Here is a 16,138-nt window from a genome sequence, read left to right on the forward strand (position 1 = left end):
CACAGATAAAAATTCAAATAACTAAGCAGAGTTGAAAGTTGCTAATAAATGGTTCAGCTGACTAGGCAAGATATACTGAGTACCTAATAGTTTTTCATATATGAGCCAGTTATGAAAATGGGGAGAGTGTACTGAATTAAATCATCCCAGCCCTACCAGTATTTGGTGGAAGGAATACTGTCTTCACCCATGGCTTGCAAAATCTTAGTAACCTGAAAAAGTGATTTCATTTTGGCCAAATTTCCGAATGGGCAAAGATTCATATTGATTTACCAAACTTTAATAATTTCAGCTCCTGGAAGTTAACCAGCAATGGGATCAGCAATTTAGAAGCATGAAAGAGTCATATGAAAAAAAGGTAAATACCCCTCTGTTTAGTATTTGCTTTACATCAATTAGCTGGGGACCAAGTCTGTAAAGATTCTCACTGATTTCAGCTGAAGGAGATTTGTGGCTAGCCAACTGTTGAAAAACGATGCGGGTGGGGGAAAGGTGTTGAGTGTATTATTGGCCTCTTGGTACTGAAGATTAATGAAAGATATCAGTGAATTATCTTGAGCATGGCAAAATAAAAAAAAAAAAGTACTAAAATAGCCTCTAGAGATGTCTCTAGAGTTCTTATGCACACATTTATCAGAGCTCACAGAAAATCCTGGCTTTGGTTTTGTTCTTAGCAGTCACGAACACACAAGGTTACAAGTGAGATGAGAGATGGTTCAAAGTCCAGACTGTTTTATATAAGGCTAGTTCTCTAAATCTTTAACTAGATAGCACAAGCTATTTCCACAGAAAAATAAACAACGGTAACAGTGAAAGTATGAGGGGAAGTGGGACATCCCCTTTTCCACTAACGTGTGTTCTCTATCAAGAATCTTTTGCTTTGGTGAGAAACCTTTTGGAGAGCATACCTTTTAATAGATAAAAGTCAATTTATCATTTTAAATTATCCCACGTTCAAAGAGGGAGAAAAAGAAAAAGTAAATTTCCCTAAATAATTCAGAATTAAGAAACCTGACCACAAGTGAGTAACATAGTAATATTGTTCTTTTCTTCCCCATTTTGATAGGCAGAAGTATTTAGCAAGTGCAGGATACAGTTCCCACTGCACCAGGGCCACCCTGGTCAGGCCACCTGTTCTATTCAATGGGGTGCAGCTTTGGCCTTCACCCTTTCCTGAGGCTTCTCTGCTGGACCCGCATCACTTTTGAAGACTAACTTAGCATTTTGTAGCGGCGTAAGCATCGCACAGGACTGAAGAGTGAAAAGCCATGTCTGGTTTTTTTTTTTTTTTTTTTTTTTTTTTCTGGTGCAGACCTGTTTGTTCACTTACTCCCTACTCCTCGCTGCTGCCCTTTTCAGGCCAGGAAAAGGCACACACCGAGAGTCAGGTTTAGAAGGGCAGGTCCAGAAGTGTCCCGGCCTAAGGTCTAAATGTTATTCCCTCGGAAGCGGTGTGGTTTGGAGAAAAGGAGGGAAGGGGCTGAAGGCTGGTTACGGGGTTTGCATCCCGCACCCCCCCCAACCCCCCCACCCCGAGGAAGCTCTTTTTAAGCTGCACTTGTCGGGATCTTTGCGAAGGCTGGTGGGAAGCGGAACCTGCCGACAGGGGCCGCCAGGAGCGGGGGGGCCTTGGGCTCGGGCGTGACTTTCAGAAGGCGCGTCTGCAACTCTCTGTAAACGACTTCTCCAGGTCGCAGAGCTGAAAACGAAACTGGACGCGGCAGAAAGATTCCTCGGCGCGCAGGAGAAGGAGAGGGAACAGACTCAGAGGGACAGCGACAGGCTGCGCGACCAGACCCGCCAGCGGCTGCAGCGCCAGGAGGTGGGCGGGGCGCGCGCAGCGGACCGCCCCCGCCCCCGCCCCCGCCCCAAGGCCTGAGCATGCGCACTCCGCACTGGGGCGGGGCCCACGGGGCGCGCCGGGGCCCCGGAGCCGCCGAGCAGCGCGCGTGCGCGGCGGTCCGAGCTAGGGGCCCGCGCTGCTCGGCTGCTCGGTGCGGCCCCCGCGGACGGGCGTTCGTGGCGGGGGGGGGGGGGGGGTGCGATCCGGGGACGTGGCGCTGCCTTTCTAGAGCATTTCAGCCTAGAGAATCAACCCTGCTTGGACTCATGTATATTATTTTATTACGGGTGTTAATAATGATGGGCAGTCTCTTGCCTCTGCACAGCTGCTTTTCAGCGTACAGAGTTTTACAAGTAGGTCTTGTGTCTGGGATCATAAGAAATACATTTGGGGGACGGCCTCGCCCTCATCACTTCGTTGAACTAGCTCGGCCCGTCTGTGAGGAAAATACTCTTTTTGCCATTTTAAAGCTGAGAAACCTGAGATGTGAAGAGGTTGCATGACCTGTCAACCTTGCCAACCTAGTACCTGGGAACATGGGACTTGAACCCCGTCTCCAGATTATCTGTATTCATTCATTCATTCATTCATTCATTCATTCATTCATTCATCCATTCATGAAAGACACATGAGAGAGAGAGAGAGAGAGAGAGGCAGAGACACAGGCAGAGGCAGAAGCAGGCTCCATGCAGGGAGCCCAATGTGGGACTCAATCCCGGGTCTCCAGGGTCACGCCCTGGACCGAAGGTGGCGCTAAACCGCTGGTCCACCCCGGGATACCCAGATTCTGTCTTTATTAATCCTGCTGAGAGCAAGATGGTGGTCCTGAAGCCACAGGCTTCTCTCCTAAAATGCTCTTGGTTTTATTATTAGTTATGGGGCTTAATGGATACTGTAGAAAATGGGAGAAAAATCTTAAGCTCTAGTGGCCTCTCATTTTTTTATGTATGTTAAGATAAAACAAGAACGGTAGCTTTCTCAGGTGAAGTCTTGTGACTGATATTGTGAGGCATTGGCTGTATTTTAACACCTACACCAATCCTCAGGCAATGCCTAAAATCAGTGCGGACAGTCCTTAGTGTAGATTTTCTTATTTTGTGAAGGGCATCTCGGGTTCAGTGGGTGGGAGGAAAGCAAACATGGTTTAGCAATGCCTTCTGGTCCTGGAGCAGTCCCTTCCTTTTCCATTTAGACCCTGATCAGGAATCATGGCAATCGTGGCCTCATGCCCTTGGAAGGAACCATATTCTAGTTGAAGTCCTTTTCTTTTAAATTATGCCAAGTTAGAAAATGATCAGTTCCTTTTCTAAGTGTGTATGAGCCCATTCTAAGGAAAAGCAAATAGACATGTTATCACTTTTTAAAAAAAATGAATCACCTAAGCTAGATATCTTAAATCTGATAATTGTATTGGGAAATACTAATTACTAAAATAGTATACTTTAACATATATATTAGCTATTTTCTCATCTTGATTTACCTACATTCTGGAATACTTATTAGGTTAAAATCTGAATGACGTTAAGGATCCAATTCACTCTACAAAAAGTTTGCTATCTAAAATATAAAATTGGGGATCCCCGGGTGGGTCAGCAGTTTAGCGCCTGCCTTTGGCCCAAGGTGTGATCCTGGAATCCCGGGGTCGAGTCCCACGTGGGGCTCCCTGCATGGAGCCTGCTTCTCCCTCTGCCTGTGTCTCTGTCCCCCGCCCCCTCTGTCTCTCATGAATAAATAAATAAAATCTTTAGTAAAATATAAAATTAAGAATTAGAAGACAGATGTTGTCTGAACCCAGAGCAAACTGGATTCAAAGCAACTGACCTTGCTTCAGTTTTTTAAAACACAGGACTTCCTGAAGGTTATCTGGAACATGCAGGAGTGATGGCATTGGACTGATTGATCTCTACCTAATTTTTTTTTAATTTTTTTTTTAATCTCTACCCTTTAAAAGTAGTAATCACGACAACACGGTGCTCTGAATAATTATCTGTATTGAAGGCTCTCATTTGCATGAAGTTTTATCCTCTTCTCCCTGTCTTCGGTCCAGAATGATGCAGGCAGGATTGAGCTTTGAGATATTTCCTATTTTTTGTTGCAATGACACTTTTCTTTCTTTTTAGAACTTTAATTACTTTTACTAAGTCACTTATATGTCACTTTGTAACAGTACATTGGAACTAGCTTACTCTGTGGACGCATTTGACCCTTGAAAGTGAGGATTGGGGATTTTGAGCTTTTTCTGGCATCATAAAACTTAGTATTAAAAACTACGGATTAAAGAAAGATTTTCTCTATCTGAACCCTGCCCTCCACCCAGAGAATATTGCTTACATGGAGCATTAAATGGAAATCTAGCAGGTCCTATTTTTGTTGTATTTCGGAAGTATTCCTATAATATTATCTCATCTGAATTTTATTGATTTCGATTTTGTCTTCTTGTTGTTTACTTCAGAAGGAAAAGGAGAGCCTAAATGAAGAATTACATGAATTGAAGAAAGAAAATAAGCTTTTGAAGGAAAAAAATGCTCTCATAAGCAAGAAGAAGGAACATTACGAATGTGAAATAAAACGCCTCAATAAGGTATCAGCCAGGTCAGACTGGGGAGATGGAAGGAGAGATCCCTTCTAAAAAGCACATTCCTTTTTTTTTTTCTTAAAAAAAAAAAAAAAAGCACATTCCTAATGGAGAGTCACAACGAAATCTGTGCTGCAGTGTAGCAACTAGTCTTGGGAGCTTACACAGGAGCTTCTCTGTAATTTTATAGAACACTCCTATCTGCATCTTTCAGCCACACATGGCTAAGGAGGCTTTAAGAAATTAGTGTCCTTGCAAATAAGCATGATAAAGAGAAACAAGGAGAAAATTTAGAAGACAGAAAGAACTTTTTTTTTTTTAGTTCGAGAACCACATAAAGCAAGTGGGTGTTTGTGAACAATAGCAGACCTCTTGGTCAACCACAAAAGTTTCCTGAGGAAACAGGCTGCTCTTTAAAATCATCGCTATGGAACTGGCTGTGATGCAGTCTATATGGAATCATGCTAAATGCCAAGCCCAAGGCTGAGATTGTGGCCTAACATAGAATAAGCCTAAAATTCACTTTTAATTGGGGTGTGGGGTCTGGGGTTGCGGAAGGGGTTGGAGGAACAATTCTGTTAGAAAAACACAAGTGGTTAAATGCCTTTGCTTCAACTTAGCTAATCAAAGGGGCTACCTGTGAATTGCTGCCAAAGGATGACTAGGGAGAGTTTGTGTGTGTGTGTGTGTGTGTATCTGTGAGAGTTTTATGGACTAATAGCTTAATTTTCCTGGGGAAGGGATTTCTGACTTAAAGAAGCAAATAAATCCTTTGCTGTTGATTTTTCAGACAGTCATAACAGATGTGGACCATAGGAATATTTCTAGTACATGTTTAGATCAAGATACTCGTCTCTCAAATTAGATATTTCTTGACCAAAGTAACAGAAATTACCTTCTAAAACAAGCGTAGGTGACTGGCCTTGAAGAAGTGCTCAGTATTTTGGACTGTGCATCTTGTAGTTAACCTGTGTTCAGAGGATCATTTAAAGATCCTCAAAGTTAACGTTAAGTAATGTGCCTGTGTAGTTGACAGGTTGCTTTACAAATGTGATGCTATATTTGATCTGTTTGTGAGGCAAGTTACTGGTCAGGAGAAAGTAGAAAAGTAGAGACTTCATAAACAATGTACTTCTCTATCCTCTAAGAGAGGAAACAATGTTCAGATACAAATTTAGGGCAAATAACTTTTCCCTTTTATTCTCTGTTGGAAATCCTCAACAGATGAATTACAAGAACCAGCATTCAGATTACATTTGAAATCTTTCCCACTTGCAATGTATTATTTGATAAGTTTTCTTCTGTTCTCTAATTCATTTCTGTAAATATTGGCACAAGAATATAAGCCCTGTAGAAATTAGAACAGCCAAGAACTCTGGACTCTGGTTTTTGCCCATGTCTATGTGTACCCTTCATTTTTGTGTATCTGTATCTATAGTCAACAGAATGTTTTAAAAGTCAGGAAATTTTTTTAACCCTTGTGATTATAATAAAATGGAGAAAATGAGAACAATTAATTTGAGCAAAATCCAGGTATTTATATAAATGTCACCTTCTCAGAGGATTTTTCTGGCCATTCTAATTAAAATTACATACTCTAGCATATTTCCTATTTTAATGTTTCTTTGGAATTTATTGATATCCAGTATATGTTCAGTGTCTCTTATCATCAGATTTGTTCCCTGTCTCCAAGTCTGGATTGTAAATTCCATGGGGGTAGGAGTTTTGCAGAACTGACTTCCCTGTTAGGATAGTAGGCACAGTATTGAGGGCTCATGATATTTCTAATGGCCTATTAATATGTTTAATTTCTCTTAAAATCAGGAGAAAAAAAATGGAACTCTGGGTTGAAAAAACATTTTCATTAGTTTATTCACCTTAATAAGAATGCAGGGTTTTTTTTTAAAAAAGATTTTATTTATTTATTCATGAGAGACACAGAGAGAGAGAGGCAGACACATAGGCAGAGGGATAAGCAGGTTCCTTCCATGTAGCCCGATGTGGGACTAGGACCTGAGCCAAAGGCAACGCTCAACCATTGAGCCACCCAAGTGCCTCAAGAGTGCAGTTATAAACCAATTTTAATATGTATTTATTTGGAGGCATGGATTCACAAATACAACAGTCATAGTATGGCCTAAGTTTTCCTGTTTTTTTTCATTGTTCTATTTCAAATGCCAGCAACAGGGCCTTTTTCACAATATGTTCTTAAATATTTATTGAGTGGATGAATTAATTAAATAATTTCTCTAGTACATAATATGTTCAATAGCCAATTCTGGTCCCGAGTTTCCTGCTTTAACAGGCATAATGCATTATTTATGACTAGTGAAAACAAATAAAAATAAAAGAGTACTTCAGGCCAGAAAAGATTTTGCCCACCACATCTATACCTTAAAGTGTCATTTCAAAAGCATAGATATAAAGTGATGAGCTATGAAAAGTTTTTTTTCTCATTTAGTTCATGTATCAGTCTAATGAAATGTTACAAATTACTATAGAATTTTACACTGTAGATTTTTCTTCTCTTTTCTTTTTCTTTTATTTCCTCTCCTAACCACTGTAATAAATAGAAGTTACTCCAAATGTTGATTTGGGTAACTGTGCATACCATCCATCGCAGCATGGAATTTGGGGCCCACCCTACTTGCACAATCAGACCGTCTGCTGACCCATTCACTCAGCAGAAATTTGTAGCTTCTCAGCTTAGTAATTAACATATGTTTTTCAGAAGTTCACACAACTGTGTGTACTTAGTTCAACTTATTTGCTTTGAAGGAAATACCCAGGGGCATTGTTTTCAGTGAGTTCTTGAAGAGAATCCAGATGTTTAACCATAGTAAGAGAAATTACCTGAGGTGAGGCAGCCAGTGCCACCCATGGACAAAGTTGATTTGTCCAACATCTCACCATGGTGGGATGGGTAGATCTGTTTAGTATGCCTGTGCTGATAGTAAATTACTATTCTAGAATAGATTACAGGTGTTTGTTCAAGGCAGTTGGAAAACCCCAAGATGGAATAAATGTTGATTAAACTCACCTTTCATTTATGACTCATTTGCAAAATTTCTAGAAGCCTGAGTAACATGAAAGGTAGACCAGGAAATTCAGATAGAGCAAGACCCACAAAAACAGTCTGTTCATAGGTGTAGGATATGAAATCGGCATTTTTAATTGAAATCTTAACTCATTTGGCTCACCCCAAACTAGAGTCTCTCCATTACTACTAACACATTTTTAAAAGTTTCAACTAATATGATACTTCCTAAAATTCTGTAGCTTAGCAACAAATTCTAACAAAACATTAATTATTAAACATTTGTTGCTTCTTTAAATTCTTCTTGGAGGAAGAAAAAAGTTCTTGTTTCTCTTACAACTTCCTGAAAAATGATACATACCTACATCAGGCCACACGGTATCCATAGAGTTTAAAGATACTCTATTAGAAAATTCTTAGCCTGTCTATACATATTTAAGACAGTAACTATGCTTTTTTTTTCTTACCTATATGACCATATTATACAGTAATTCAAGAAAGTAAGTTACTAATGGTATCATCAAATGATCATCATTGAAACTACCAAAGAAATTCAGAGGAAGTGAAATCCTGGAGCTCTGAAAGTGAAACTTTTCTATTTGTATAAAGGACTCATTTGATAATGAGCAAGTAGTCATATTGTATGTAGGCTCCTAGACCACACCAGGATGAGGTGTGTTGTGTCTCAATTTTGGCAGGTATGTTATTGAACTCATCATGAACCAAGGTCTTCAGAATAGAGGCAATGTCTTTTATATGATCTGACAAAGTATAGTGTATGTAAGAGGTCATGGTCTAGTGAATAATGATGATAATCTTATTGGCAAATCTAAGTGTCTCTTGTTTCCTTCACCTCCTCACCCTACAGTGAAATCACTAAGTTGTACTGGAGGTCAAGAAAGTGTGGAGCACTTGGGTGGTTCAGTTGGTTAAGTGTCCAACTCTTGGTTTCAGCTCAGGTCATGATCTCATGGTCATTAGATCAAACCATGCATTGAGTTCCATACTGAGCATGGAGCCTGTTTGAGATTTTCTCTCTCTCCTCTCCTTCTGCCCTCCCTGCCACCCCCACTTGCACACTTTTGTGCTCACTCTCTCTCTTAAAGAAAAAAAAAAAAAAAGGAAAGGAAAAAAAAGAAGAAAAGAGAGCAGAGCACTCTCTGCAGCCTGTAGTGAGTTAGTGAATGTTTTATTAGAGAATTACTATGACTGTGGCTAGGCCAGGGCATTATATACTGAGGACAGGGCAGAGGAGCAGCAGTACAATAGATCTAAGGAATAGTGATCTGCATGGGTTCACATTTCTGTGGGTTTTCCTCTCTCCTTTCAAGGGCAGGGCTGGATGGCAAAAATATCACAGTGTCATCTGGGACCAGCCACATCAGCTTTTGAGGAATGCAGATTCTCAGACCCTCTCTCCAGATCTACTGATTCGGGATCTCTAGGGACAGTGCCCAGGGATGGGCATGTTTGCTACCTCTCTAGGTGATTCTGATGCTCTCTAAAGTTTGAGCATTATTGATAAAGCATGTGTTTGATTGAAGCAGAGAATCTGGAGAAATGCTATAGATATGTTTTCTTTTCATGGTGGACTTGGTGGAGGGGATCCCAGACATCAACGTCAAAAGCCCTTCTAAATAACAATGACAGTTGAATAACATAAGATCGTCACGGAGAAAAGACAGAGATTATGAAAAAAAAATTGTATGCTAAAAAAGGAGAAAGAAGTTATTCAGTCATAAAAGTAGCAGCAAAAATGGAGTTCTGTCTTGCCCTGGGCATCTGAGTCATTGTAACAATTATAGAAGAATTCATAGGTAACTCTTAGCTCAACCACGTGCTTATCCTATAACACAGGCTCTTCAGGATGCCTTGAAAATCGAGAGTTCTTCATTTCCTGAGGACTATTTGGGAAAGTATGAGATGGAGTGCAGGCATGAGGAGATGCGAACAGAAATGGAAGTTCTCAAACAGCAGGTGAGAAGTTGAAAGTGGCATGATCACGTAGAGAACACAGGGCCTATTGTTCATGCTCCTTTGAACATATGTGGAAACCTTTCTATTCAAAATGTGTCCAAAGTTTTTGCATTTATTTTCAGTAGAATTATCTAATTTTAAAGCTTGGTGAGAGACTATAGACAGCTAGCCCAACTCCCACTTTATAACAGAGGGAATTGAGTTTCAAATGGGTTACATGGCTTGTCCAAGATCATCCAGTTAAAGGAACAGCTTACTAATTAACCTTTTGCTGAGATTTTATTAGCACTGGTCTAGAGAATTTCACGTAGACACAATTTATTTTGAAAACACTACCACCCCAAACCCTGGACCTTTTCAGAAAATGGTAGCAACTAGGCTGTTATTCTGTAGCAGCTGGCTTCCAGGCCTTTGGGCCATGAGGGCATTTTTAAAGGGAATATTCTGCATTGATCACAATGACTGAAGAGCCAGATCTTTTCATCTACAGCCACATATGGATGGCACTACCTAGCAATTTATTGATCTACCACACCTTGCTCCCCTGCCCCCTCATCCAACCTCAACTCCATGTCACCAAGTGGACAGAAGAGTAAAGGAGTAAGCTGCATGTATCAGCAACATAGAGTTATAGGCACATAGCACTGCCTAAACTATTTGGGTCTAAATTTAGTTCAGCCAGCTGGAGCTGGCTTAGCTGAGGGGCCACCCATGCATATCACATCTCTTTTCCTGTAAGAGGTTAAATAAACTAATGAAGGTAAAGGGCTGGAACAGTTCATGGCGATGTCAATAAATATAGGATAAGTATAGGAATTCTATCTCTGAAGCACACATTGTCAGTAATACATTAGCGGTGGGGGAGAGGATGTTATAGAACAAAGGGCTGGGAAGTATGTCCCTGGAACTGATTTGTTGGCTGTTTTGCTCTTGAGCAAGGCCAACTACAAGGATTTTTGATGCAATACACCAAAGAATTAAGCAATTGTATTATTGCTGTTGTTGTTTATTGTTATCACTTCATGGGAGGTAACCTATCTGTAAGTGTAGAAAATTCAGAGCATTTGATGCTAAAGTTGCATGTTCTCTTCGATCAACCCCATTTGAATAATCTGCCTCATTACATTCGGGATAAAATACATAGTTCAAAAATAAGCCTATGAAGAGAATAAGGGTAGTATTCAGAGTGTTAAAGCTCTGCCAAATTCTCAACCCCTAAAGTATCATTGCCACTAGACAGGATTCCTCTGAAACAAAACAAAACAAAACAAAACAAAACTACTTCTTATGTTTAGACACTTGAATCATCTTTGATGCTTTCATATAATGCATCCCACATGCAAGAGAGTCACTCTTACACATGCATAGAGTTTACAGCAATGGCTTAGCTCTTATTGGATGCAGACAATGACAGGTATCCTTTTTTTCATTATTCCCAAGAAGTCCAGAATCCATCTCCTTAGTTTTTGTGTGGCTCTTTTGCTAACTTTTGCATACATATTTTAAGTGTGCACATTTTTAATTTGACACCCACAATCACTATATCACCACCCAGTGTTACGTGATACATACACTATAGGATTTAAATTCACAAAGAAACTGAGCTAGAATCTTGGCTACCTGACTGAAGTGATGACATTGCTATCAGTGTTGTGTTTGATAAAGTGTTCAGTTCTGATCAGATGAGCTTCTCTCATTTCAAATGCCTCTGGTAATTGTTTACAGAGCATTAGTTTGACTATGTCTGGAATTGAGCCTCAGATCTTAACCAAAACCAAAACTAAAACAAAATGTAAGCTTAGCTGGGTGTAGTTCCCTTTCGATGCTTCTGGTGAGTAAAACCTTAAAAATTAAAAATGTACATCTGCATCTAGGTCTGTATAACATGTTTAATTTTATCCTCTCTTGCCTATTACATTTTGCTGTATTATTACTGACTTCAATAAGCCTCTAGTTAAAACGTGTTGCATTATTGGTGGTGAAAGTGCTAAGTATCTTAGTATTAATAGACAAAATTCTAGCTACTAGGTTCCCATGTAAGTTGTAATTTAACTCATTGTTGGAAAGGAATTCCTGTATCCCATTCCCTAAGCTTCATTTATTTTCATAGTTCCACACACTAGTCCCCAAGCTATCAGTCAACACTATGCCAGTTAAAAACAATGATGATTAAATCCGTTTTTCTTTTGGTTTGATTGCTTTTTGGAATATTTGGAATATTTCTTGAGAGGTGTTCCACTAATATATTGTTACTTTTTTTTTAAGTGATGTATCCCCAAAATTACTGGGGCAAATTCTGAATACCTTTCAACAGTAATATTTTGCTCTCCCACAAACATGAACCTTTCATTTCTATTTTGTATTCAACTTATTATTTATATTTGGAAACTGGCAGGCCAATATTTAGTGGCTTCACTTAACAGCTATTGTCAGTAAACTGTCTTTTAGAACTTTAAGCACTATTCCTACATCAAAGCCTTGTGTTGGGGATGGATGACTTGCTTCAAAATAGTGGTACTTAACAGTAGGCAAGGGGGGAAGGGGTGCTCATCACAATAAAGAAATATGCAGCAGAATAATGGGTGAGGGCACTTTTTTCTCAAACTATCCATGTTGTTACTTTACTTCTAAATTCCTGACACATACTCAAGGAGGCAAAGTTGAGAACTGTCATTCTAAACAAAGCAAGAGATAGAATTATGACCATATCCTTTAGGATAGAGTCTCACCATGAAGAAATATTCATGGAAAGAGGATAGAAATTATTCAGATTGAACAACCCCAGGTAGCACCTCTTCTGAAATCATTTAAATGGCTTAGAGAAAAGGATGCTAACAGTAACAGCAAGTCAATATTTCCTAGGTGCAAATATATGAAGAAGACTTCAAAAAGGAGCGATCAGACCGAGAAAGACTTAATCAAGAGAAAGAGGAGCTACAGCAAATTAATCAAACTTCTCAATCCCAGTTAAACAGGCTGAATTCTCAGGTATAAGTCAAAACAAAATAATCTTTTCCAGCATATGTGTATTTTTTTATTTTTTTTCATTAAAAAATCAAGGCTTTGGCTCCTTTTAATTGACATTGGTTTTCTTTGAGAGGTAAGCACCTGGGATGAAATCATTCTTAAACAATCTTGTAAAGAGATGAAAATGACTGGAGATTTCTTTTAACTTAAGTCTATTAAGGAGTTACCTAAGAAATTGGATTCCAAAGTCTTTTATAAAATCTAATTCTTTTGATCTTTTTCTCATAATATTTATCTTGGTAGAATGGGAGTTGAACTACCTAATACTCAAAATTCAAATCCAAAACACTCCAGCACAGTGAAGTTGTTTCTAAACTCTTGTCATTTTCTTTGAGGGCTATGTTGGGCTATATTGGAATGTTCCCGTCTTCCAAAAACATACATATTTCTAAATGCCATTTATATATATAAAACACAGTGAAACCAAGAATTTGTTCAGTGGGCTCCCCAATTAAATGTAACTGGAGCTCTCTCAAGGAAGCCACATAACATTAGCCAGTTTATTGGAATAGAATACATTAAATGTAAGCATATTACAATTAGATGTAATAGGATATATTAAAAGTAGGCTCAGGAAGTTGCATGATGGGCAAATATTGATGTTAATGAGGAGAATGTAGCTAACACAACTTTGGCCTAAGAAAAGAAAATGAACCACAGAATTTTTGACTTACAAAATCATCCAATGCTTTTCAGTAAATAGGAAATTGTTGCAGGACATGCTGTGACAGCTCTAGAGCTGCAATATTCTTGGTCTCAAAAGAAATGTTTAACTATTTGTAATCCTCTTCTTCCTAATACACAATATACTGTGAATTAAATTTAATTTCTTTTCTGACATGTTTTTCAAGGATTTGCTTGAAATTCCTAATTTTACGTGCAAAAATTATTCGGCAGAACTATTTTCTAAGAAATTAAAAGAAATAAAATAGTTGCAAAAGCATAACAAAATGCTTTTCTAAAAATAATTCATGCAACTTACTACTCTGACTACTCTCGGTGAGGAAATCACTCTCCATTTGTATGTCTTACATGCAAAGCTCCCTTAATCTTTTCTAAGTGGTCACTGCACAAATTATTTTACTTCCAGACATTTTTTAATTCTACTATATTCAGTTCAGATTGATGATAAATTTGTGTCTAAGATGGGCAATGTCTTTGCCATTGTAGATGTTCTAGTGCATCCAGGAACACATGACCATCTAAATATTCTAGAGACTATAATCCACAAGTAATTTTCATTTCTCTGTCATCTGTAAACGAATTTTGATTGATACTAACAAAATAATGCATTGTCTGCAGAGAGTATAATTTAATAAATGAACTAAGGGATAATCTTGGTGATATCTTAAAACTATCAAACATTTTTCTTTAAATAATGATAGTCCAAGCATTTATTTTTCAGAAGCTTCATTCACCCTGGTCAAAGGATGACAGAATTCACAAAGAGATGTAGTAAATGGCTTAACAATTTATGTTAAATATATTAACAGCAGATTTAATGCCATAATGTAATAGAATTGGCATGATGTTATTTGAATGGCATATTATCTGTGGTCCAAAAAAAGGAATACTTAGGTCAAGTCATTCTGCTTACATATCAGAGTTTATTGATTCTATTGCTAAGGATGTTTTAAGACAATGACTGGTAAAATAGAAGTGTGGTAAAGAGCAAGATACTTAGAGATACTTAGGAGTAGGAGTAGGGGTAAAATCATCGTGTTTGTGCCTGCTTTGACAATAAGGAATAACACTGAGCAAGTTCTACTTTTCTGTGCTTCCTTTTATTCCTTTGTAAAATGGCAAAGTTGAACCAGGTGGTCTCTAAAATATTTCTTATCATTCTAAAACCTCTGTCTCTAAAAACGAGTTACCAAATCTCTCAGTATACTCACCTGTGAAATATGGGTGGTGGTTTCCCCCTCATGACTTCACAAAGTTGTTCTCAGTGTGAAATGAAAAAAAAAAAAAACCTATACAAAAACATCTAGCTCAGGTCATGGCTCACAGGTATTTCACAAATGATTTTAGTCTGTTGGAAGGAGAGTTTTAAATAAGAGTCATTTAGTTGTATAATTAACATGCCACACATAGTTCCATAATTTAATTTTGATGCTTTCTTTCTGCAAGTCATTTGTTATATACTGTAAAGAACTAAAAAAAAAAAAAATGATCCTTGCTATTAAAAACTCACAACATAATGAGGGGGACATACATACTGTATCCTTATAGTTTGTGGATTCTTTTTTTTTTTTTGATTTTTATTTATTTATGATAGTCACAGAGAGAGAAAGAGAGAGAGGCAGAGACATAGGCAGAGGGAGAAGCAGGCTCCATGCACCGGAAGCCCGACGTGGGATTCGATCCCGGGTCTCCAGGATCGCGCCCTGGGCCAAAGGCAGGCGCCAAACCGCTGCGCCACCCAGGGATCCCGTTTGTGGATTCTATATCTATGAATTTGCCTACTCACTGAAATGTATTTGTCACCCCAGAATCAATACTGGTGCCACCTAAGGCTATCTGTGAACATTTACAGAGCAGAAAAAGACTTGAGTCACCTGACACACTTGTTCCTAGTTGAGGTGTAATGAGGCCTTGCCTCCTTGTTCTGGCTTTCAGACTGCGACAGATGTCCTTTTTGTGGTTTACTTAGTGCCACGTTTTCTCATTTTTGTTTTTTATTGGTTATTTCAGTGTTTAAAATGGCCCCCATAGTGTTGAGGTGCTCCTTCATGTTCCTTAGCACAGGGAGACCATCCTGAGCCTTACAGAGAAAAGGCCCATGAGATAAGATTCATTCAAGGACTACCATAGTGTGATAGGCCAAGAATTCACTGTTAATGGACCAACAGTATTAAATAAGATGCCTTTAACAGAAACACACATAAAACAAGATTTTATATTGATCAGTTAATGAAAATGGTATGACCAGAGGTTCATGGGAACCTAACCCTGCATTTCCCGAGGAGCAGTGGTACTGTTCTCCACTTCAGTGTTCATGCTGACTTCACAGAATATAACTACTGCAGATAATGCAAAATGACAGTACACAGTACACATTGGACTATAAAAAGTCACATGGAAAATGTATAGGGCCAGATGGGAGGGCAGAGGAAGGAGAGGATCCTTCTGATAGGTGGCACGTGGAACAGTAGCATTCAATAGGGATATATGCCTTACAGGGATGTGCACCAGGGTGTATAGGAATGAGAGTAGCATGACTCATGAGTCAAGAGAAAACAGCTTTCTCTAGTTGTGTCAGAGGTGGAAGGAATCCAGGGTGGGTGACTCTGCTAGATGAGGTTGGGTCTTCAATAGGGAGAAGCTATAAAGTACAGCAGTGTGACTTTGAACATGTTACACAGTATCTCATGTCTCCATGTCCTCATCTGTAAAATAGGGATAATGACATTCAGTATCACAGAGGCATTGGGAGGAATCGCCGAGTTATATGTAAAGCACTTAGGTCAGTGTCTGGCGTGGAAATACATGCACAGCTTCTAACATTTACGATGGCAGCCTTCGAATGTACAGCTGGCCAATTGCAATTATATTCATTAAGCAGTGAAAGCTGTTTCTGTATCTCCATCTACTCCTATGTCTCTATATTTATATCTATGTCTCAGTATATCAACCTAAAACTGAGAATTACAGTCCTTTCAACAAATTGGAATAACAG

The 16,138-nt window shown here is 38.9% G+C and overlaps 1 protein-coding gene across 2 annotated transcripts in view; it reads left to right on the top strand.

Annotated features, from left to right (window-relative positions):
* Positions 1-16,138, top strand: part of TNIP3 (TNFAIP3 interacting protein 3) — a 102,950-nt gene that overhangs the window by 74,157 nt on the left and 12,655 nt on the right. The window contains exons 6-10 of one of the 2 annotated variants that reach the window (XM_038564764.1): positions 293-358; positions 1,691-1,822; positions 4,296-4,424; positions 9,313-9,432; positions 12,295-12,420. In XM_038564764.1, the coding sequence (XP_038420692.1) occupies positions 293-358; positions 1,691-1,822; positions 4,296-4,424; positions 9,313-9,432; positions 12,295-12,420 (573 nt within the window). The remainder of the gene's footprint in view (positions 1-292; positions 359-1,690; positions 1,823-4,295; positions 4,425-9,312; positions 9,433-12,294; positions 12,421-16,138) is intronic. The other variant, XM_038564765.1, reaches the window with a different exon arrangement.

The sequence above is a fragment of the Canis lupus genome, chromosome 19 (genome assembly GCF_011100685.1).
Source record: "Canis lupus familiaris isolate Mischka breed German Shepherd chromosome 19, alternate assembly UU_Cfam_GSD_1.0, whole genome shotgun sequence".
In the NCBI taxonomy this organism is placed as follows: domain Eukaryota; kingdom Metazoa; phylum Chordata; class Mammalia; order Carnivora; family Canidae; genus Canis; species Canis lupus.